General features: G+C 46.7%; 1 protein-coding gene across 32 annotated transcripts in view; it reads right to left on the reverse strand.

The window, feature by feature from the left end:
* The window catches only part of OBSCN (obscurin, cytoskeletal calmodulin and titin-interacting RhoGEF), a 289452-nt gene that overhangs the window by 81846 nt on the left and 184990 nt on the right, over positions 1-22616 (reverse strand). For all 32 annotated transcript variants that reach the window (XR_009558428.1, XM_060280972.1, XM_060280969.1 and 29 more), the window contains 13 exons: positions 21191-21391; positions 20796-20878; positions 19232-19405; positions 17430-17589; positions 14625-14741; positions 11140-11304; positions 8115-8273; positions 7388-7565; positions 6714-6827; positions 5364-5531; positions 2629-2731; positions 2300-2429; positions 1498-1603 (listed from right to left, as the gene is read on the reverse strand). Coding sequence is in view for 31 of the 32 variants with exons in the window: in XM_060280972.1 (XP_060136955.1) it covers positions 1498-1603; positions 2300-2429; positions 2629-2731; positions 5364-5531; positions 6714-6827; positions 7388-7565; positions 8115-8273; positions 11140-11304; positions 14625-14741; positions 17430-17589; positions 19232-19405; positions 20796-20878; positions 21191-21391 (1858 nt within the window). In the remaining variant the exon portion in view is untranslated. The remainder of the gene's footprint in view (positions 1-1497; positions 1604-2299; positions 2430-2628; positions 2732-5363; positions 5532-6713; positions 6828-7387; positions 7566-8114; positions 8274-11139; positions 11305-14624; positions 14742-17429; positions 17590-19231; positions 19406-20795; positions 20879-21190; positions 21392-22616) is intronic.

Consider the following 22616-nt stretch of genomic DNA (forward strand, 5'->3'; position numbering starts at 1 on the left):
GAGGAGGGAGGGGAATGGAGAAGACAGGGTACCTGCGCAGTAGCGCACAAATGAAGCCGGCGCGCGCAAAGCATCTTGGGGAGGTGAGCGGTAGTAGAATGCGCGCGCTGCCTCTTTGCAAAACAGACTCTGCGCTAGACTCTGCTCATGCAGGAAGTGGCCAAAACAAAAAATCTGTTATCATACGAAATATATTTAATATATTTTTTATTCTAATAGCATCTTGCAGACCCCTCTGGCATAGCTCGCGGACCCCTGGGGGTCCGCAGACCACCTGTTGGGAACCACTGCATTAGGTGGTCCGAGGCAAGCCATTCTCCTCCAGAGGCAGCCTAAGCAGTAATATGGAGATAATACAGAGGTATCTTATGGGGTGCTCCCACTGCCTCCACCACCGAGAGGTGTTCTGGGGCACAGTGTTGCCACTCATCTTCCCCACACTCGGGCGGGGAAGCAACGCTTACGGGAGCATCCTGGCTCCTGCTGAATTCTGCAAGAAGCAGAGTGTGGCAGCAGCAGAAAGTGCAGCACAGCGGGCAGGGCAGAAATTCCCATTTCCCCTCAGATGGTGAATCAGGACACTTCGAATATGAGAACTGAGCCACAAGGAACATGGCGCATTAACTGATGGCTATTACAGTCGTTCCTTATTTGCTAAGTTGGCGCATGTTGACAGCACACATTCGTATTGTGGAGTGTAGGAGTTTGATGGAGCAAGAGTTTTGGTTATTGCTTTACCAGCTGGATGAACAGGTCTCTGCCGTTGCTTTTTCATTTCGCCTTCTGTTATTTTTTTGCACCGGTTTTAAACAGGCTTTTCACTGTTTTCACGTCACCTTAGGAATATGTCAAAGGCAGCAACAACAACAGCACATCCAGGGTAGTCTCCGAGGTGAGAGTCACAAGTCTCAATCATGTACGACAGAAATTGAGTAAGATTCTCTAGGATGTGCAATACGTAGCTAATAAGAATGAGATCAGTGACAACAATAGATGGTGACATGCTTTCAATTCAGGGTAGCCAAAGCGATTTCCTCCGGATGTTGCTGGCCTTCCAACTTCCATAACCTTTGACCATTGGTCAAGCTAGCCAAGGCCGATGGGAGTTCAGCAACCTCTGGAGGATGCTACTTTGGCCACCCTCTTCTAACTTCTAACTTCTGTTGACTTTCCTCAATGGTCCTTACACAGCAATCTACCTTCAGAGCTGACACACCGTAGATTCCGAGCTCTTCCGCATTAATCAAAATCTGTCACTTTCCCCTGTCCCCACCTCAAACAGTCCTCTGTGCTCAACGTGCGGAGCAACAAGGTGAAATTGCTTCACACAGAACAGTTATGCTACCAAGAAAATCTGTGCACTCAGGCAAGTAATCTGAACATAGCCGCTTATGAGGTAAGACAGTACATTCATTCAGTACTATGGAGCATGACTTCATGGCAACAGGGATTCAATGGCATTATCACAGAGCTGAAAAAACAAAAACCCAGCCATACCTTCAATTGTAATGGCCTGATCCGGCCTCCTCTCTTGAGCCAGTGCTGCCGCACTCTGGTGGTAAAGCTGAGCACCGCTCTTTGCTGTTCCTAATCTGTTTACCAGCTAAAGGAAAGTGTGCAATGTCAGTTAGGATGCGTGAGAATTCCTGGATAAAGAAGATAAACTAACTCCTGTGCGTCAGGGCACCCTATTACCAAAGATTACCAAAATCCGACCCTAGGGGTGGAGAGATTAGGGCAGGCACCCCCAAACTGCGGCCCTCCAGATGTTTTTGGCCTACAACTCCCATGATCCCTAGCTAACAGGACCAGTGGTCGGGGAAGATGGGAATTGTAGTCCAAAACATCTGGAGGGCCGAAGTTTGGGGGTGCCTGGATTAGGGCCATGGAATTGGAAGAAGAGGTCTAAACTCCTTTTCTCTGTCCTATATTTTGATGTACGGGACTTGTATGTTTTCCTCAACAGAGCACACATTTTAATTGGGAATAATAGAAATGGGGAGGGGGGACAAAACAAACAAAAAAACTCCTGTAGTGCTACAATCTCCTCCAACCCCCAAGGTGACTTATTATTATTTTTTAAAAAAATTAAAAATAAAAAAGTTTTTTTAAATTTTTTTTTTAAAAAAGAAAGAAATCAGATTATGCATCTCCCAACACATCTTTAATTCCCACTGACTTTAATGTGGCTCACTCCCAAATAAGTCTACAGAAGATCATTTTTACCTGTGCCATCTAAACTAAACTCCTGCGTTGCAACAATAATGCAAGCCAATTCAGAAAGCTATGAGCTGCTCACCTCACATTCATAGAACCCCACGTCCTCCTTGCAGGCATTTTTTATTACAAGAACTATTACGCCACTCCGGGGTTCACTAAAGCTTTGGTGCTTATTTGGGTCTGTCAACAGATCTCCATCTTTATACCACCTGTTGGGGAAAGAAAGACTGAGAGCTAGTAGACCATAAGAAGACATAGCATTGTAGGATGACATCCCAGAAGTAGAGATGTCAGAGAATTCCATTGGAAACAGGAGCTGAAATTCCTACAACCCACAAGCTCATTGGAGGCCAGAAATGGAAATCACACCACCAGTTGCAGAGAGGGAACTGAATGTGGTTTCCTTACCTGATCTGTGGATAAGGTGCTCCTTCAATGGTGCATGTAAACTGTGTATCCTCACCATCGGCATAGTATGCATGCTTAACCTTGTTTACAAACCGGGGAGGCACTAGAAAGAAAAGAGAAACCTGATGTCAGAGGTTCTTGTGACTACTCTAGAGTAACGACGCTCCGCATGCTTGTCTTTCAGCAGTTTTTTATTAGTGCGGGCTATTTACAGTGAGCTGGGTATGTACAACATGTCTGCTCAGTCCGATGCAGAATCCGGCACTGCCCCCCCCCCACGTGACCTTCTCCAACATAGTAGTCTCGGGACAGTGAATCTCCTCCCTCTCTTTCTTCTGCGTAATTCCGGAACCGGAGGAAGGGGTCTACGCTCCAGGCTTTCACTTTCTCCCTTCTCCCCCTCCCTTTCCTCACTCCTGTGTGGCCGGGGCTCTCTCATGTTGCTGGAGCCCTGGCCCTCTCTCTCCATTCCCTCACTAACTTCCTCCGGTTCTCTGTACTTTTCCCCCCTTACACCTGATGAAGTCTGAAACCACATGATGGAATGCATGGACTGGATGCACTGCTTCATGAAGCCTAGCCGATCACAGGCAGCCATGGCTAAACGGGTTTAGACTAAAAGTGCAATCTGTCTGCTCAGACGTAAGCTCCTTGAACTCAGCAGGGCTTAAAGGTAAAGGTAAAGGACCCCTGACAGTTAAGTCCAGTCGCGAACGACTCTGGGGTTGTGGCGCTCATCTCGCTTTACTAGCCGAGGGAGCTGACATTTGTCCGCAGACAGTTTTTCTGGCTCATGTGGCCAGCATGACTAAGCTGCTTCTGGCGAACGAGAGCAGCGCATGGAAACACCATTTACCTTCCCACCGGAGTGGTACGTATTTATCTACTTGCACTTTGACGTGTTTTCGAACTGCTAGGGTGGCAGGAAAAGGACCGAACAATGGGAGCTCACCCCATTGCGGGGATTCAAACTGCCGACCTTCTGATCGGCAAGCCCTAGGCTCAGTGGTTTAGACCACAGCGCCACCCGCATCCTTGTAACAGTTCCCTTTTTTTAAAAAAAGGGAGAGATAGGATATAAGGGGAAAGGCAGATTCTCAGGAAACCTGATCCCAAAGACATATACTGAGTTAGGAACAGGTGGGTTTTAATTAGTTAAGAACACTGCAGTTAAGAACTGTGGTCCATAGCTCAGCTGTGAAAAGCTGTGGTCCATAGCTCAGCTCATTCATGGTACAATCCTGGTTACTGAGAAAAGACCTTAACCACACATCCTAGTTCGGACAACATGCTAAGATGAAACTTGGCTTAGCACAGAGTGGTATGAGAGCAAAAAGAACCAGACAGGAGCAAAGCAGCTGTAAGCTATCCTCTGGGAACCCCCACACGTTCCTGCTACGTAAAACCAAACAATGGCTCGAGCTATGCTTTAACCCGGTGGGCATGGCACCCTTGATATTGAGAGATGATTTCCAATCATCGTGGGAAAAGGAGATCATAAAGTGCAGGTCTGCAGATTGTCACACCTCTATCTGGAATCTATGACATATAGCCAAGCCAGAGCTGTGATCTCGCAAAGATTGAGTGACATTGCTAGACAAGAGGACATAGCCCTGGTGAAACCAGGGATGTTCTTGGGGAATCAGGTTTATCAAATTACACCAGCCCCTTATCTCGCGGAAATCCACTATGTGGAATGCCGTAGACTTCTCACAGCTGCCAGATTAAATGTCCTCGAATCGGCGGTCTTGTTGGGTAGGTACTGGAGAGTCCCATATGACTAGAGAACTTGTCATTGTCCCCTGGGAGTGGTTGAGTCAACTGAACATATTCTTTTGACCTGCCCTTTTTATGCAGACCTTAGACAAAAACTTATAGACCCACTCCTATGCCAATTTAGCCCTGTAGCTAGAGAAAGAAAGGTTTTGTTTTTACTGAATAATGTTACTGGAACAACAGCCTCCTTGGTGGCCAAAATTCTTTTTTTTTTTTTTTTTTGGCCCTTAAGCTTCGTAAGGTTAAAATTGACAGCGCCGATATGGGTCTAAATGTACTGTATAGCCTAATTTACTGTCAGTTTCAGTTTTAATTTTTTTAGATGTTTAGATGTTAAATGTCTAGATGTTTTAATTTTTGTATGGATAAATGTTTATTTCTGGCTGACGGTCGAATAAAATTGAATTGAATTGAATTGCTAAAACCAAGGTTTGCTTTCATGTGCCATGCAAACCAGGCCAAAGAGCAAAGCAAATGGGAGATCCATATTAAGTTATATTTAAAAAAATATGCAAAAGTTATATATTAAGAATAGAATTAGGTTGTAAATAAACTGTGGAAAATATGAATATGTTAATGGAGAATTAAAATTAGACTATATGAGGTGATTAAAATGGGTTAGAATTTGCTAAAATAGAAATGTGACTAAGAACCACAGGGGAAGGGATCCCGAGGGGGTCTACATATGCAAGAATTAATTGTTTTTAATTTTTATGTTTTTCTATTCTGTATTTTTCCTTTTTCTGTTTTTTTTTATCCTTTTTGTAATGCTTTTTTGTTCTTCTTCTATTCTGGAAAAACCTAATAAAAAATATTACAAAAAAATGGGAGATCCATGGGTAAAGGTAATAAGGCAAAGGAAAGTAAGCACAACAACATCTCTCTACTGCTCGGTGGTTTGGTGCGTAGTGCTCAGCAGGCAGACATTGAGTCCTATTTGACACTGAAAGAACTTTTACCTTGGACAAGGATCTTTCCCAGGGTGCTGGCATTGCCGGCTGGGCTTGCAGCAAAGCACATGTATTGCCCCGAATCAACACCCGCCAGGTTGTCAAGGATCAACGTGCAGGAGCCGTCAGGATCTTCAATGATGATGTGATGGGGATCCACCTCCACAGGTTTGCCATCTTCAAAATTAAACAAAGAAAATCATAGAATCAGAGTTGGAAGAGACCACAAGGGCCATCCAGTCCAACCCCCTGCCAAGCAGGAAACACCATCAAAGCATTCCTGACATATGACTGTCAAGCCTCTGCTTAAAGACCTCCAAAGAAGGAGACTCCACCACACTCCTTGGCAGCAAGTTCCACTGTCAAACAGCTCTTACTGTCAGGAAGTTCTTCCTAATGTTTAGGTGGAATCTTCTTTCTTGGGAGCTTGAATCCATTGCTCCATGTCCGCTTCTCTGGAGCAGCAGGAAACAACCTTTCTCCCTCCTCTATATGACATCATTTTATATATTTGAACATGGCTATCATATCACCCCTTAACCTTCACTTCTCCAGGCTAAACATACCCAGCTCCCTAAGCCGTTCCTCATAAGGCATCGTTTCCAGGCCTTTGACCATTTTGGTTGCCCTCTTCTGGACACGTTCCAGCTTGTCTGTATCCTTCTTGAACTGTGGTGCCCAGAACTGGACACAGTACTCCAGGTGAGGTCTGACCAGAGCAGAATACAGTGGTACTATTACTTCCCTTGATCTAGACGCTATACTCCTATTGATGCAGCCCAGAATTGCATTGGCTTTTTTAGCTGCTGCATCACACTGTTGACTCATGTTAAGTTTGTGGTCTACCAAGACTCCTAGATCCTTTTCACATGTACTGCTCTCAAGCCAGGTGTCTCCCATCCTGTATTTGTGCCTTTCATTTTTTTTGCCCAAATGTAGTACTTTACATTTCTCCTTGTTAAAATTCATCTTGTTTGCTTTGGCCCAGTTGTCTAATCTGTTCAGGTCATTTTGAAGTGTGATCCTGTCCTCTGGGGTATTAGCCACCCCTCCCAATTTGGTGTCATCTGCAAACTTGCTCAGGATGCCCTCAAGCCCATCATCCAAGTCATTGATAAAGATGTTGAATGAGACTGGGCCCAAGACACAACCCTGTGGCACACCACTAGTCACTTCTCTCCAGGATAAATAGGAGCCATTGATGGCCTTCAGCAACCACAGTTGTTGCATTTAGGGTAGGAAACAGATTCATTGACCACTTTATTATTGTTGCTGAATGGTCAAACCAAATAAAATTTGGAGATCGATTTTGACCAACATCATAGTAAGGTAAGAATGCTTAACCCGCACTGGTTATACCTTTATACCAGCTGACACCTGGCTTGGGTGTGCCTGTTACTCTGCAGGCTAATTTGACAGTTTCACCAAGTTCAGCGGTACAGTCAGCCAGTTCCTCCTCAAACTCGGGGGGATCTGAAAGCGAACAGATTTAAAATAAGTGCTACTCACTGGAAAGCTGGATAAGGAAAAGCTGAAGAAGGGGAATATCAGCCAATGCAGATGATGATGATGATAATAATAATAATAATAATAATAATAATAATAATAATTTATTATTTGTACCCCGCCCATCTGGCTGGGTTTCCCCAGCCACTCTCGGCGTCTTCCAACAAAGATTTAAAATACATTAAAATGTCACACATTAAAAACGTCCCCGAACAGGGCTGCCTTCAGATGTCTTCTAAATGTCAGGTAGTTGTTTATCTCTTTGACATCTGATGGGAGGGCGTTCCACAGGATGGGTGCCACCACCGAGAAGGCCCTCCGCCTGGTTCCCTGTAGCTTTGCTTCTCACAGTGAGGGAACCGCCAGAAGGCCCTCGGCACTGGACCTCAGTGTCCGGGCTGAACGATGGGGGTGGAGATGCTCCTTCAGGTATACTGGACCGAGGCTGTTTAGGGCTTTCAAGGTCAGCACCAACACTTTGAATTGTGCTCGGAAACGTACTGTGGTACAGAGTCAGTACTGCTTACCCCATACAGGGAGGCTGATGCGTTGCTGAATGCCACAGATTTCCTTCACCCAAGAGTTCTTGATGATGACGGTCCTGGCTTGAAACAGATACTTGCGGACTGAGTCTTCCCGCTCATGCCAAATCTCAAAGGCCCGGTCATCTCCTTCCACAAAATCATTCACGTCTATGTTGGGTAGCTGGGTAGTCAGAGGGCAATGTTAAATCCATTTGAAATATCTTCCCATTTATTGCAGAACATAAAGAGACAGATCATCTACGAGGCCTCAAGCTCAATCTATGCACTAAGGACCTACAGACGCATTACTTTAAAAGCGTTCTTTGAAGAAATGTCACTGTGTTTTGTTTTGTTTTAAAAATCAAATCAAATCAGGGAAGTGATCAGGATTGAGACCACAGCATGTAGGATGGGCATTTTATAGATAGAAAATTACAATACATGTTTGTTTGCAATTTTGCCTAAATACATGTCTTTGCAAAGCAATTTCCCCTGAAATAAGGCATTTTGGTAAGCTGTTTTCACTGATACATGCATTTTAATGGATAATTTACCTTAGTATTACATTTTTTTCCTTCTTGCTTTTCTCTTTCTTGCTACTATGATATTTGAAATTAAATGCTACTGTAAAGAGCAATGCAATGTTTTCCTGGCAGACAACTTGACCTGGGCAGGTAAAGGGAGAGGAAGTGGGAATCTTGTTGTCAAATAAAGAACCTAATGGTCAAACCTTCATCATATTCTTGAAGATGTAGCTGTAAGTATCTGTCTTGGTGTCTCGTTTGGGCTTGCAAACCAAGATATAATTCTTGAAGAGGAAGACGTGTCTCTTGTGACCCTTCCAAGCCATTCTGGCACCAGGTGCCCCTTCCCAAACAATGAACTGGCCCTGGAACGAAAAGCAAAATTTAGCCAAGTTGGTCTTTAGCAGACCAGAACCCTCCTTCTCTGGGCAATTCTACTTATGTTCCATATAATGTTTTGTTTTGGTGCTTCATTTTGTTCTCCAAAACTCCACCCTACCCCTACATTCTGCAGCAGAGGGAAAACCCATTGTCATCCTGGATACTATTCTATTCATTGTAGGGATTTAGATCTCACACCTTTTGCAGAAGCCACAAGACAAGTGGCAACCAACTCAGTCTGAAAAAAGATGAAAAGCTCTGTGTCTTCAACTCAAGCAGGAACATGTGAGGTTCCCCTTATATACTCATGGTTTTCCTTCCACAAAATGTTTTTCCTATGTGAGCATAGACAGAAAATATATGTCCTGTCTAATATATGCCCACCTTGCCAACAAAGGCCCGTATAGTTAAAGCTATGGTTTTCCTAGTAGTGATGTATGGAAGTGAGAGCTGGACCATCAAGAAGGCTGATCGCCGAAGAATGGATGCCTTTGAATTATGGTGCTGGAGGAGACTCTTGAGAGTCCCATGGACTGCAAGAAGATCAAACCTATCCATTCTTAGGGAAATCAGCCCTGAGTGCTCACTGGAAGGACAGATCCTGAAGCTGAGGCTCGAATACTTTGGCCACCTCATGAGAAGAGAAGACTCCCTGGAAAAGACCCTGATGTTGGGAAAGATTGAGGGCACTAGGAAAAGGGGACGACAGAGGACGAGATGGTTGGACAGTGTTCTCGAAGCTACAAACATGAGTTTGACCAAACTGCGGGAGGCAGTGCAAGACAGGAGTGCCTGGCGTGCTCTGGTCCATGGGGGTCACGAAGAGTCGGACACAACTAAACGACTAAACAACAACATATCAGGCATAGGCAACCTTGGCTCTCCAGATGTTTTGGAACTACAACTCCCATGATCCCTAGCTAACAGGGCCAGTGGTCAGGGATCATGGAAGGTGTAGTTCCCAAACATCTGGAGAGCCAAGGTTCCTATGCCTGGTCTATATCATTAGGTGTCTGAACAGCACTCGAACATTTATTTTTAAATGTTAAGTCAATTTGAGACCAAAAAATATAGCGACAAATAGATATAATAATACATGCATACTGATATGCATGCATGTGTTAGAAACACACCATCACTTGTGTTAATTTCAAAAATATATTGCACTAGGCAAATAATGAAGTGTATGTTATGAAAAGCAGAGGTCAGCCAAAAGGAGGGGACATTATTTCCCCCCAAAAAAGTATTGTTTTCCTTCAGCAATTCTCAGGCGATTGCTTCATGAGTCACATTTTCAGGAAGCTCTCACTTTCAGCTGATTTTGCCTGCCCTCGGTGACTATCTCCTATCACCAGAACTGATTTGCTATGTAGATTTGTGATGTCATGACAGTCACTATATGATCCCTGATTGGCTGGAATTGCCCATAACACGAATCCAGTGATTTTCAACCAGTGTGCTGTGGCACCCTGGGGTGCCTTGAATGGTGGTCAGGGGTGCAACGGGTAACACTGGTCTCTGTCCCTCTTTCCTTCCCTCTCTCTTCTGATGTCCTCTTGCATTTCTGCCTCTCAAAGGCTTGTACAGCTGTTTATTGCAGCAGCCCTGGCTACAAGCCTACAAGCTACCCAGGCGAATAGTGCCTTTGGGGCTGGTCGGGGGGGGGGGGGCTAGTAGCCAGGAGATGAGACGGTCTAGGAGTAAGCAAGCAAGCAGGCGAGGAAGCCCCAGCCAGCCAGTCTGTCAGCCGTTGCTGTTGGGAATGGACAGACAAGTCCCAGGCCTCTGTGGGGCAATGTGAGGAGGCACCTCTCTTTGAGGTGGGGTGGGGTGGCTCAGAGACCAAGGGTGGCAACAGCGGCTGCCCAGAGGTCTCCCAAGGGGAGGGGAGAAGAGAGGAGGCTGAGGGAAGACTCCACAAGGGAGGGTGTTCGAAACAGGGTGAGAGGCTGCCAGCTCTGCAGGGAAGGGGTGACATAACTGGGGTGCCACAGAAAGAATGTAGTTGGTCAAGGGAGCCATGGAGTCAAAAAGCTTGAAAACCTCTGCACTAATGAAACCAGAAGCAAGAAGAAGAAGAGGGAGAAAAATGCCAAAGCAGCAGCGGATAGAGGAAGCAATAGTAGCAAGCAGGATTGGGGAAAAAAAAAGTGAACTTTCACATAATCTAGGAAATCACCGAAATATACTTGTTTGATACAGGGTTGTTTCACAAAGCAATGGGCATTAACCTTGTCAAAGCAAAGTGCTTAGAGCAATAAATATAAATCCAGCATCTCTGGTGGCTCAATGTGAGGAACCAAAATATATGCAGTGGTACCTCTACTTACGAATTTAATGCGTTCCGAAAGCACATTCGTAAGTCGAAAAAAATTGCAAGTTGAATCCCATAGGAATGCATTGGGAGAAAAAAATCGTAAGTCGAAGCAACCCTATCTAAAAATTCGTAAGCAGGAAAAATCCTATCTAAACCACATCCAAGATGGCGGACAGAGCTCCGTTCGTAAGTAGAAACATTCGTAAGTAGTTATTCGTAAGTAGAGGTACCACTGTACCTCGGGTTACAAACGCTTCAGGTTACAAACGCTTCAGGTTACAGACTCCGCTAACCCAGAAATAGTACCTCGGGTTAAGAACTTTGCTTCGGGATGAGAACAGAAATCGTGCTCCAGCAGCGTGGCGGCTGCAGGAGGCCCCATTAGCTAAAGTGGTGCTTCAGGTTAAGAACAGTTTCAGGTTAAGAACAAATTAAGTTCTTAACCAGAGGTACCACTGTAATGAACACAACTCTCTGATATCTATTAAACATGTGTCCGCTTGATCAGAACGAGACTCTTTGCCTTCCAGTACCTGTCGGATGGGCTCCCCTAGGATTTCTAGGGTGCCTGGATAGTTCTCAATGAGCGACACGTGTAGGTTGTTTTCTGCTCGTCTGTTGAGTGCAGACACAATAGCATAGGCCTGCTCCAGCAGCGCACAGTTTTGACTGTTCCTCGCCTTGTTTCGAATTAGCTCCTGTGAATACATAAAATTGCACCGCTGGCATGATTTGTGCCTACCAGTTCATGAATACTTTCAACCAAGACATCTTCTAACAAATTACTGTTATTATTTATTTTACCGGAAAAAAGAATTCTAGGAATTCCCAATGAATGTGAAAAAATAACTTGCACTTTTTCAGGAGCACATCCCATGCTTCTCTCCTCTCTGATGGATGTTTGTGTTTTCTGGGATAACTCAATTGGTTAGAGCAGGGGTGGCCAACTCCCAAGAGACTGTGATCTACTCTCAGTGTTAAAAACTGGCAATGATCTCTACCCTCTTTTGGGGCCTCCAGGTCAAAGTTACTGAGCTTCTTTTAGGGAAGAGGAAGGCCCATTTTTTAGGGGTTCAGGTCTAAATTGTGTAGCTTTTTTTTAGGGAGAAGAAAAGCCAGTGAACTTCCAGGGATCTACCACAGACGTCCAGTGATCTACCTGTTGGACGTGCCTGGGTTAGAGCAATTGGTTCCCAAACTGTGCTCTGCAGAGCAGTTGCAACTCTGTGAAGCACCTCCAACTGCTCCGCGAAGAGATTGGAACGAAAAATAAATAAAATAAACGTGTCGAGATCTCAAAATTGTGAATTTGTGTGGCCATGAACTGTGTATAGGTAAATATTGGGTAGAAATTAAGTCACTTCCGACGTAGAAGGAGGTGAGATTGTGGGCGGGCCACGAGCCCGAGCACGTGCTGGGAGAATGGCTGCCATCCTCCCAGCCCATTGGCTGGCTCCCAGACGCGGCGCTCCCTTGGCGTGTCCAATCAGGACGCTCCAATGGGGCGTGGCTCGCCAATTTAAGTGAGCGCGCGGCTGGGATTCAGTCTCTTTCCTGACCCCCAGCCGCTTCGTTTTTCCCGCCCACCCTCCCTTTAGGCAGGGCCCTCCTTTTTGACATTGCTATGGACCTCCGTTGGTCGCCATTGAGGGGCCTGGTAGGAATTTTCCCACTTGGCAAATTGGCTGCGGCCTGGTAGTTTTCGCCTACCTCATAGCAACTCGTCACAACTTTGGTTTTTTGCGGTAGGCATTGGATTATCTCTGAAAGGTTACAGGTGTGTGTGGGGGGGGGGGAGGTTGCTGCCACCACCTCCCCCAAAATGCTGAAGGGTACTCCCTTAAGGAGTCCGGGGCGTGGCCAAGTCCGAAGCCGTGGTAGGTGAGGGCCAAAAGGCACGCCCCGTGGCGGTGGCCCCAGGGTGAGTCCTAGTTGATGTGCATCGCAGGGCTCACCCAAGGGTGGTTAACCCTTCGCAGACTGCCAGCAGAACGGGCTGGAGTCGGATATAAACGGTTAGACCCAATGCCTAAGCCAATACCTCTCTACATCCGTAATCAATAAAGTTGTGGCCTTTTAACGCCCATTAACCTTATGCAATTTGCCCAGTGTCTTTATTTACTCTGGGAGGGATCAGGGTATCGCCACACAATTTATCTCCAGCAGTATGCTGTGAAGCAGTGTAGATAGCAAGTATTATAGATCAAAGGGCATGCCATTCATCACCTCAACTTTGCCCACCAGCACCTTCTCGGAAACCCGCAAAACATCAAGAACATCGTTGAAGCACACAGACAGGGAGACTCACCAGCACCATGCGAACCCGGTCTCCTCTGTGAGAACTTTGCCACCACATTCAGATCTGATTGTTAGCTTTGATGCTTTCCCAGAATTATCTGGAAAGTTTCTATTGCTTATTAAAAAGCTCGTGTTTCTTCCCACCTTATGCCTTTGCCATAAGGGTGACCATAGTGCTCCATGACAAATTTTCCTCCTGAAAAAGTGCTCCGAAAAGTTTGGGAACTTCTGGGTTAGAGTGTGGTGCTGATCATGCCAAGGTTTCAAGTTCAATCCCCACATGGGACAGTTGCAAATTCCTGCATTGCAGGGGGTTGGACTAGATGAGCCTCAGGGTCCCTTCTAACTCTACAAAACCACTTCCGCATCCCACGGAGGTGGTGTTGTGGGCTTGCCCCGACCGAACTCTCGCGGTGGGGGCTGAGAGCTCAGCTCCCTTGCAAGGTGCGAGTTCCCGCCTCCGTCAGACCCGGGCTGACCAATAGGGTCGGCCGGGAGGCGGGGCTTCACTTCTTTTAAACAAGCCGGGGGCGGGAACTCAGCCTCTTTGCCCCCTCGCTCCCAGCCAGAATGGATCACCCGCCCACCCACCCTTTAGGCTAGGCAGGTTAGGCCGACGCTGCTATGGACTTCGGTTGCTCGCCTTGGTTGCCCAGGGGGTCTGGTAGGACTTTTTCCACTTGGACTAGCCAAACTGGTTTTTTCGCCTACCTCATAGCAATTCGTCACAACTTGGTTTGGCGGTTAGGCATTGGAAATTTGCATAAAAGAAGAAGGGGGGCAGATTACATCATCCTCTGCCCAGAAATTGGAGAATTAATCCCGTTAAAGGGGTTCCGGGGGCGGTAGCTTTGTCCTGAGCCTGCGGAGGTCAGGGCCTTATAGCACCCCCCAACGGTGGCCACAGGAGGTGTCCCAGTAGATGTACATCGCTGGGCTCCTTTCTGGTGGTTAATTTCTCCCAGACTGTAACACACGGGTTACAGTCGGATATAGCCGGTTAGGTCCCAATGCCTAAGCCAATACCGCTCAACATCCGAAACCAATAAAGTTGTGGCCTTTTCACCCACTTAAAATCAATTCATTGTGTCTTGTTTCTTATTTCACGGGGAGGGAGGGACATTGCCACACAAATCTATGATTCTATGAACTGACTGGTGCAGATTGGTTTGCTAGCTTTCCCTGTGGCAAAGAGAAACCTTGGCACTTTGTAATAATATAAGAATGTAAGACAAGCCTGCTGAATCGGGCCAATGGTCCATCTAGTTCGGCATTCTGATCTCACAGTGACCACCCTGATGCTTATGGGAAGCCCAGAAACAGGTTCTGAGCATGAACAAACTTTGCCCTCTCGTGGTTTACAGCAACTGTTATTTAGAAGGGCTACTGCCTCCAACTGTGGAGGCAGAGCCTAGTCATCATGGCTAGTAGTCATCAATATTCTTTTCCTCCATTAATCTGTCTAATTTGTAAGGTTTCATTCATCTTACTGGTTTGCCCCTGGGAGTTGGTTCAGGCCTCAGGAATTTGGTAAGCTGACTTAGATTGTGATCAATGCTGAACCAGAAACAAGCTGACGAGGACTAAATTATGAACAATCTCGGTGGAACCAAAATAATAAACAGGTGTCAAGTCAAGGTAAGAGAGAGAAATATTTGCCTACCCACACCCACCCGAAACAATGAAATGACACCAAGTATTAAAAGGAAAGGCTCCTGACCTTAATTACAGTTTGATACTTCTGGATCCTGTTAATCGGTCTCTCTAGATAGTGCTGCAGAGGAAGCACTGGGGGCTGAGATGAGTCCTCAGAATATAATGTTCCCTCTATATATCGCTGCACAAGGAAAAAACAACGGTAAAGATTTTTCAGGCTGTTAGAACTCATATCGCCCTTTAAAAGTCTTGGCTGCTTTGCAAACATCTGGCAAGCAGAGAGCGAGAGAGAAAAGGAATAAGATTAAATAGGCGTAAGCTTCAGCAGAGAAACAGATATCTAATTTGAATTCAAGTTTGTTCTTTCATATCCCTGTATTTTTTTTTTTTGCTATGCTGCAAGATTTGAAATTTTAAGCTTCTGTTCTAATGTACTGATCAGTTGCAGAGCCTTTGGTGTGAACAAAGAAACACAACAACTTTACGGGCTTGTTTTTAGGAAGCGGAACACTCTCCTTTGCAAGAACGTGCAAGTGAAAATGAGCATACACATAGGTCAGTGGTGTCCTAATTTTTTCAAAGAGGGCCAGATTTGATGACGTGAAGGGCCGTGAGGGCCGACCAAAGTTGCTAACCAAAGTTGCTGACAAATAGATTGAAGTTGTTTTTAGGGTTGAAGTTATTGAGAGGTTTATTTTTTTTATTATTTTTACCCCAGGAAATGAACTGCCACAGGGGCTGGATTAAACCGACCGGTGGGCCGGATTAGGCCCCCCAAATGGACTTTGGGCATGCCTGACACAGGTGAAGAATCCAGGCAGGTTTCAATGCAAAGGTTAGCACTCAAACCTAAATCTGGTTTGAAGAATCTCTTGCCTGACAATTAAATTAATCTACCGATACTGTTATAATAGAGTTGGGCAGTGAGTGGAGTTAATGGTAGTGGACATGGGAAAGCTATTCCAGCCATGAAGCTGAGTGGGGCAGGATGAGGTGTGTGTGTGTGTGTGTGTGTGTGTGTGTGTGTGTGTGTGTGAGAGAGAGAGAGAGAGAGAGAGAGAGAGAGAGAGAGAGAAAGAGAGAGTGAGAGAGTCATGTCTGAAGCCCCATGTATGCTGAATGACCGTTCCCCACATAAAAAGGGGTGCACATTTTGTGCGGTCGCGCGCAGCCCCCTGGGATCCCCGGGACAGCCCTGGCAGTTCGGAGGCTGGTGCCGCCTTCCAGGGCTGGATGCTTGTGGTCTCCGCCCACACAGTCAGTCGTCCAATCCAGCTGGGGGAGGCATTGCCAGGGGGATTGGCCAGGTAGGAGGAGGTAACCATATAGTGCACACAGCAGAAGGAGAGACATACCCGGGAGAAGCCAGCTTTCCCACCCTCCACTCCCCAAATTAATGCTTGCATTACAGGTTAACCTTTCTTTTTCCTCTTCCACAGGCGTACGCGCACGCAGGCGCTGCTATGACAAGGCCGCTGTTGAAGGACCGGAAAGTAATTTCCCTGCACTGACAGGTTTCGTCTTTCCCGTAGCAATTCGTCACAACTTTGGCGGATGCAGGCCTTGGGTGGAATCCTTTAGTCATCTACATAAATGGGGGGGGGCGTGGGGGCGGTGACCCCCCGGCCCATTGCGGTGGAGATACCAGGATTCCTGAAAATGGGTCTAAGGGGGAGGCATTGACCATCTTACATTCCAAGTCCCGGACTGCAGAATCCGGGACCGGCAGCTGTGTGACACCGGAAGTTGCGTTGACGTAACTTCCGGTGTCACTTTGCCCTTCTATGGGCACCAAAAATGGCTGCCACCGGCTTCGAAAGTTGCTTGTACGCATGTCAGGAAGTGCGTTGACGCAACTTCCGGTGTAGCTCCGCCCATCTATGGGCACCAAAAATGGCCGCCGCCGACACCGGAAGTCGCGTCTATGCACTTCCAGACATGCGTAGATGCGACTTTTGAAGCCGGCGGCGGCCATTTTTGGTGCCCATGGAAGGGCAAATCGGAAAGGAAAAAAATGGCCACCGGCAGGAGAAAATAACGGAGAAAAACGGGAGACGAAGTGATACGGGGGACCACCGGGAAAAGGTAAGTAAAATCGGGGTTTCCCCGGAGAAAACGGGGTACTTGGCAGCTATGTTGACCATACGCCCAGAGGCTGTCATTGCCCTCCCCCTCCAGCGGCAGCGAAAGGGGGGGGGTGGGCTATCTGCTTGAACATATGTTCTCCAGAGCTAGCCCAACCCCCACACATGCTGGATAACCCTGAAATTACCCAGACCCACGGCTGGGAGCTGGGAAGGATAAACGCCCATTGCCTGAGCCAAGGTCTCCCTACATATGAATCTTAATAAAGTTCTGGGCAATTTTTAATCCATTAGAACGTTGTCCTGTGTCGTTATTCCACTCGGAGGCTGCCTGGAGTTTGGGGGACTCCGCCTGACCGCGCAATAGGTCTACTGAACTACAGTGGTGCCTCGCTTAACGAATGCCCTGCTTAACGAAATTTCCGCTTAACGAAAGGTTTTTTCTAGCAGAGGCTGCCTCGCTAGACGAATTCGTTTTACGAAAAATTCGTCTAGCGAATCGCGGTTTCCCATAGGAATGCATTGAAATTCAATTAATGCGTTCCTATGGGCAAAAAAAAAAAATTCGGAAAAAATTCAATGCATTCCTATGGGATTCGCTAGACAAATTTTTCGTTATAAGAAAAGACCCGTGGAACGAATTAAATTCGTCTAGCGAGGCACCACTGTACTTAAAAACATGACCCAGAAGTTAATCCCTAAATATTCAACAGATGATACAATCAAATACTCAAATGTGTTTCCCAGAGGGAATGACCAGCATTTTAGGAGCCAGCAATACTTACCTTATAGAACTCCTGAACGGTTTTGCTGACAACGACGGATTCAGCCTGTATACGGCCCACCAGGTACTGGATGTACCTGTCAAATTCCCCCTCGCTCTTGATGAAGCACATAGCCACGTCGTCATCAGTGTCACATTTCTGAAGCTCTGGGAAGAATGTCCTGTGGGGGGAAGGGTCATGAGAGGTGGAAGGCCAAGGCCATAACAACCAAACTCTGGTTGGAATCATCCCTACGGACAGAATACACACAGTGTTTTTACAGCGGTGCTGACATAAGCACAAGACAGCTGCAAATGTTTTCACTAACAAAATACTATTCTGCTTTTGAAGAAGTGTGCATGCACACGAAAGCTCATACCAAAATAAAAACTTAGTTGGTCTTTAAGGTGCTACTGAAGGAATTTTTTTATTTTACTTCGACCCAGACCAACACGGCTACCTACCTGTATTCTGCTTTTGTTTCCAAAAGAAAACTCAAAGCAGCTAACCGCAAATGGAAACAACAGTTATAAAATTCATAAAAACCCAGCCTTAAACTAACCACACAAGAACATAAGAAGTCTGGCTGGTGGATCAGTGCCCCCTCCCCCAATAAAATATTTGAGGGGGCCGTCCGCCCAAAAAAGTTGTTGGGCATTGCCATTCAAATGGTGTGTGTGCACCGTGTCATGTGATCAATGATACGGGGTGGGGCTTACTCCCCCCCATATTTTATTCAAGTTGGCACCCCCACTTGAGCACAACTGCACAGCCACAAAGGTTTCTTTCACTCCCCTCCAACATTGTTGTTTAGTCGTTTAGTCGTGTCCGACTCTTCATGACCCCATGGACCAGAGCACGCCAGGCACTCCTGTCTTCCACTGCCTCCCGCAGCTTGGTCAAACTCATGTTTGTAGCTTTGAGAACACTGTCCAACCATCTTGTCCTCTGTCGTTCCCTTTTCCGTGTGCCTCAATCTTTCCCAACATCAGGGTCTTTTCCAGGGAGTCTTCTCTTCTCATGAGGCAGCCAAAGTATTGGAGCCTCAGCTTCACTGTCTGTCCTTCCAGGGAGCACTCAGGGCTGATTTCCTTCAGAATGGATAGGTTTGATCTTCTTGCAGTCCATGGGACTCTCAAGAGTCTCCTCCAGTACCATAATTCAAAAGCATCAATTCTTCGGCGATCAGCCTTCTTTATGGTCCAGCTCTCACTTCCATACATCACTACTGGGAAAACCATAGCTTTAACTATATGGATCTTTGTCGGCAAGGTGATGTCTCTGCTTTTTATAATGCTGTTTTGGTTTGTCCCTCTCCAACATAGTGATGGATAAAACACTTTGCTTGGCTGGAAAGCATGGGCCCGGAGTGGTTTTCTGTTTGCCCAGCTGCTTGCCCCAAAGAAAACACACTCTTTACCACGCTTCATCTCTGAATCAGAGCAAACCTCAATCCATAGAAAACCCGACTGACATTTGCTCCAATTCTGCAGTAAAAAGCGAGTTTTCCCAGGGGGAAGCAGCTGGACAAGCAGAAGTGTGGAGCAATCCATAGTCTAGTTAACCTCCACCAAGCCTGCCTTAAAAAGCCGTCTTCACAGACCAATGGAATAAAAACAGGGAAGGAAACTGGAGGGTTTCACAGGGAAGAGTCCCATCACCATTTGTTTTTTGAATCATATGCGCCATTTCCCCGAGTCTCCAAATTGCCTTGCCCCACAGTGGCTTGTCCTCTAGAAAAAGGCCTATCATTTCAGACATTCACTGCTAGCTGGGCCTCTCTCTCACTGACCATGCAGACCCCCCCCCCCAGTTATACGTACATGGAATGAAAGTGGGTAATGTCGGTGATGTTCCTGAAAATAATGAGCTTCTGGCTTGAAAGAGCCACAGGGACGTCAGGGCAGGTTTCGGTGAACTGAATGTGGTGGGTCTGGAGGAATTCTAGGTCCTTGACAAACTCCTCCTCAGTGTTCAGCAAGTCCTGAATGATGAGGCTGAACAGGCAAAGGAAGGTGGAAAGAGAAAATTGGTGAATCTCACACATTAGGGATGTAGCTCCAGTTCCAGCCCATAAAATGGTGCCTTCCACTATAACTAACATCTGGGAAGGGGAGTTGGCAGGAAACGGGTGTAGTGCCCCAGTCTGGATTGAGAGCACAATCTGGGTTGTATCCAGCACTAGTCTGAGTAAACCCACTGAAATTAATGCACATGACTAGTTTAGGTCCATTCATTTCAATGGGTGTTAGAACCTAGTTGGACACAGCCCTCTGGAATGGCTCCAAGACTGGTTTTAAATTCAGAATAAAAGTGGAGAGTTCATGGATTAATAATAATAATAATAATAATAATAATAATAATAATAATTCATTTATACCCCACCCATCTGGCTGGGTTTCCCCAGCCACTCTGGGCAGCTTCCAACAAAATATTAAAATACAATAGTCTGTTAAACACTAAAAGCTTCCCTAAACAGGGCTTCCTTCAGATGTCTTCTAAAAGTCTGGTAGTTGTTTTTCTCTTTGACATCTGGTGGGAGGGCGTTCCACAGGTCGGGCGCCACTTCCGAGAAGGCCCTCTGCCCGGTTCCCTGTAACTTGGCTTCTCGCAGCGAGGGAACCGCCAGAAGGCCCTCGGCACTGGACCTCAGTTTCTGGGCAGAATGATGGGGGTGGAGACGCTCCTCCAGGTATACTGGACTGAGGCCATTAAGGGCTTTAAAGGTCAGCACCAACACTTTGAACTGTGCTCGGAAATGTACTGGGAGCCAGTGTAGGCCTTTCAAGACCAGTGTTATGTGGTCTCGGCGGCTGCTCCCAGTCACCAGTCTAGCTGCTGCATTCTGGATTAGTTGTAGTTTCCGGGTCACCTTCAAAGGTAGCCCCACGTAGAGAGCATTGCAGTAGTCCAAGCGGGAGATAACCAGAGCATGCATCACTCTGGCGAGACAGTCCGCGGGCAGGTAGGGTCTCAGCCTGTGTACCAGATGGAGCTGGTAAGCAGTTGCCCTGGACACAGAACTGACCTGCGCCTCCATGGACAGCTGTGAGTCCAAAATGACTCCCAGGCTGCGCACCTGTTCCTTCTGGGGCACAGTTACCCCATTCAGGACCAGGGAGTCCCCCACACCTGCCAGCCTCCTGTCCCCCACAAACAGTACTTCTGTCTTGTCAGGATTCAGCCTCAATCTGTTAGCTGCCATCCATCCTCCAACTGCCTCCAGACACTCACACAGGACTTTCACCACCTTCACTGGTTCTGATTTGAAAGAGAGGTAGAGCTGGGTATCATCCGCATACTGATGAACACCCAGCCCAAACCCCACCTACAGAGACAAATGGAATTGGACCTCTCTTACAGGAAGGACCTTCGTGCAGAGCCCACCTCAGCTTCTTCTTATATTCATCCTCTGAAACTGATTCTCCATGGAACTCTGGAACCTCTGGAATGCCCCACTCAGTAGACAACTAGAAATAATAAAGGGAATAAAATTTAAGATCTGGTCATTTCTGCGTCTACCGGGAGCACGTTTGTGGAGTTACTTCAGGCCATGTGCTTCTCCGATATCCTGAAAGAAGGAGAAGCTAGAACTGCTCTTATTTATTATATTTATATATCACCCTTCCTCCTTAAAGGGGCGATGTACAATACAGTTGGATAAATTGTTTACACAACTTTGGCTTGTCTGTAATTCCCTGAGGAAATTCAGGGACCAGAGAAGCAAAATACAACAGATGAGGAATCTGATGATGGAGAACCCAGACATGGATGATTCTCACCTTTAACCTCTTATCCAGATAGGCAGGAGAAACCCAACCTTGCCTGGATGGGTTGGACTTGGTGGGCTTGGTCCTCACTAGCCATTTCAGAGGATGAGCCGAATCCAGGACTTCCACGTATTGTCCTTCCTTCAGGCTGATGGTTTCACGGTCAGCACCCATGGGCAGGTAGTCGGCTGTAACCATGTAGATGTCAAAAATCTGCAGGAAGACATTGGATTCTTATCTCATTATGCATGATAAAGCTATTTCCAGCCACCTCACCCCTTGTAAGGCCAATTGCAGTTGTTAACAGTCGTCAACAGGTTTACCACACCTATCAGCCAATCACCCCTTCCCACCACCCTTCTGTGTAACACCCCTCCCCACCCTCTCACTATATATAAGGGTCTGGAGACTTTTGTTTCAGTGTGTCTGAAGAAGTGTGCATGCACACCAAAGCTCATACCAAGAACAAACTTAGTTGGCCTCTAAGGTGCTACTGGAAGGATTTCTTTTTTATTTTGTTTCAAAATACATGGCAGTACGAGAGGGTTACTGTAAGGGTGACTCCCTACAGGGAGCCAGCCCCCATCATCCTGACGTCCACCTCGTCAAGTACAGAGAGCACCAGTGGTTCTGAAGCAGCCAGAGGGGGAGGAAGAGGCTTGGAGGGGGAGAGAAATCAGAGTGAGGAACAATGGGAAAGCTCGGGGGCGGAGAGATGCAGACAGGGGATCAGGGATGTTGGAGAGCCCTGCCACCGGCCGCTCAGGGAGGAAACTGAAAGGGCATCGTTCCTTCCGGTGCAAGAAGTAAGGAGAATGCCACAATGCAGGTCAAGGGGGAGGCGTTTTGGGGTGCCCCGACTACTTTGCTGGTGTAGGAACAGACGTACGCCATTGCCGGATTCTGATTCGGGATGAGAGGTTACGTTTTAAGCTGTCTCTACACTGTAAATAAATAGCACAATAAATGTCTTTGAAGACAAACTGGACTCAGGCGGAGTTACTCTAGAGCAGGCACGTCCAACAGGTAGATCGTGATCTACTGGTAGATCACTGGACGTCTGTGGTAGATCACTGGTAGATCACTGGCTCCCCCCCAAAGAAGCTCAACAACTTTGGCTCCCCTAAAAAAATGCTCAACATTTTAGCCATTCACCCCCCCCAAAAAACAGGGCTTTCCTCCCGCCTCAGGAAAGCTCATCAACTCTGACCTGAACTCCTAAAAATGGGCTTTCCTCCTTCCTAAAAAAATCTCAACAACTTTGACCTGAACCCCCCAAGAGGGGGTAGATCACTGCCAGTTTTTAACTCTGTGAGTAGATCACAGTCTCTTCGGAGTTGGCCACCCCTGCTCTAGAGTAGCCACGATGACCCTCTGACAGTTACCAAAAGCAAAAGTGGTCCAAGTGTCCCTAGGCTGCCTACTTCTAGTCAAAACG

This window comes from Zootoca vivipara, chromosome 12 (genome assembly GCF_963506605.1).
Source record: "Zootoca vivipara chromosome 12, rZooViv1.1, whole genome shotgun sequence".
Classification (NCBI taxonomy): domain Eukaryota; kingdom Metazoa; phylum Chordata; class Lepidosauria; order Squamata; family Lacertidae; genus Zootoca; species Zootoca vivipara.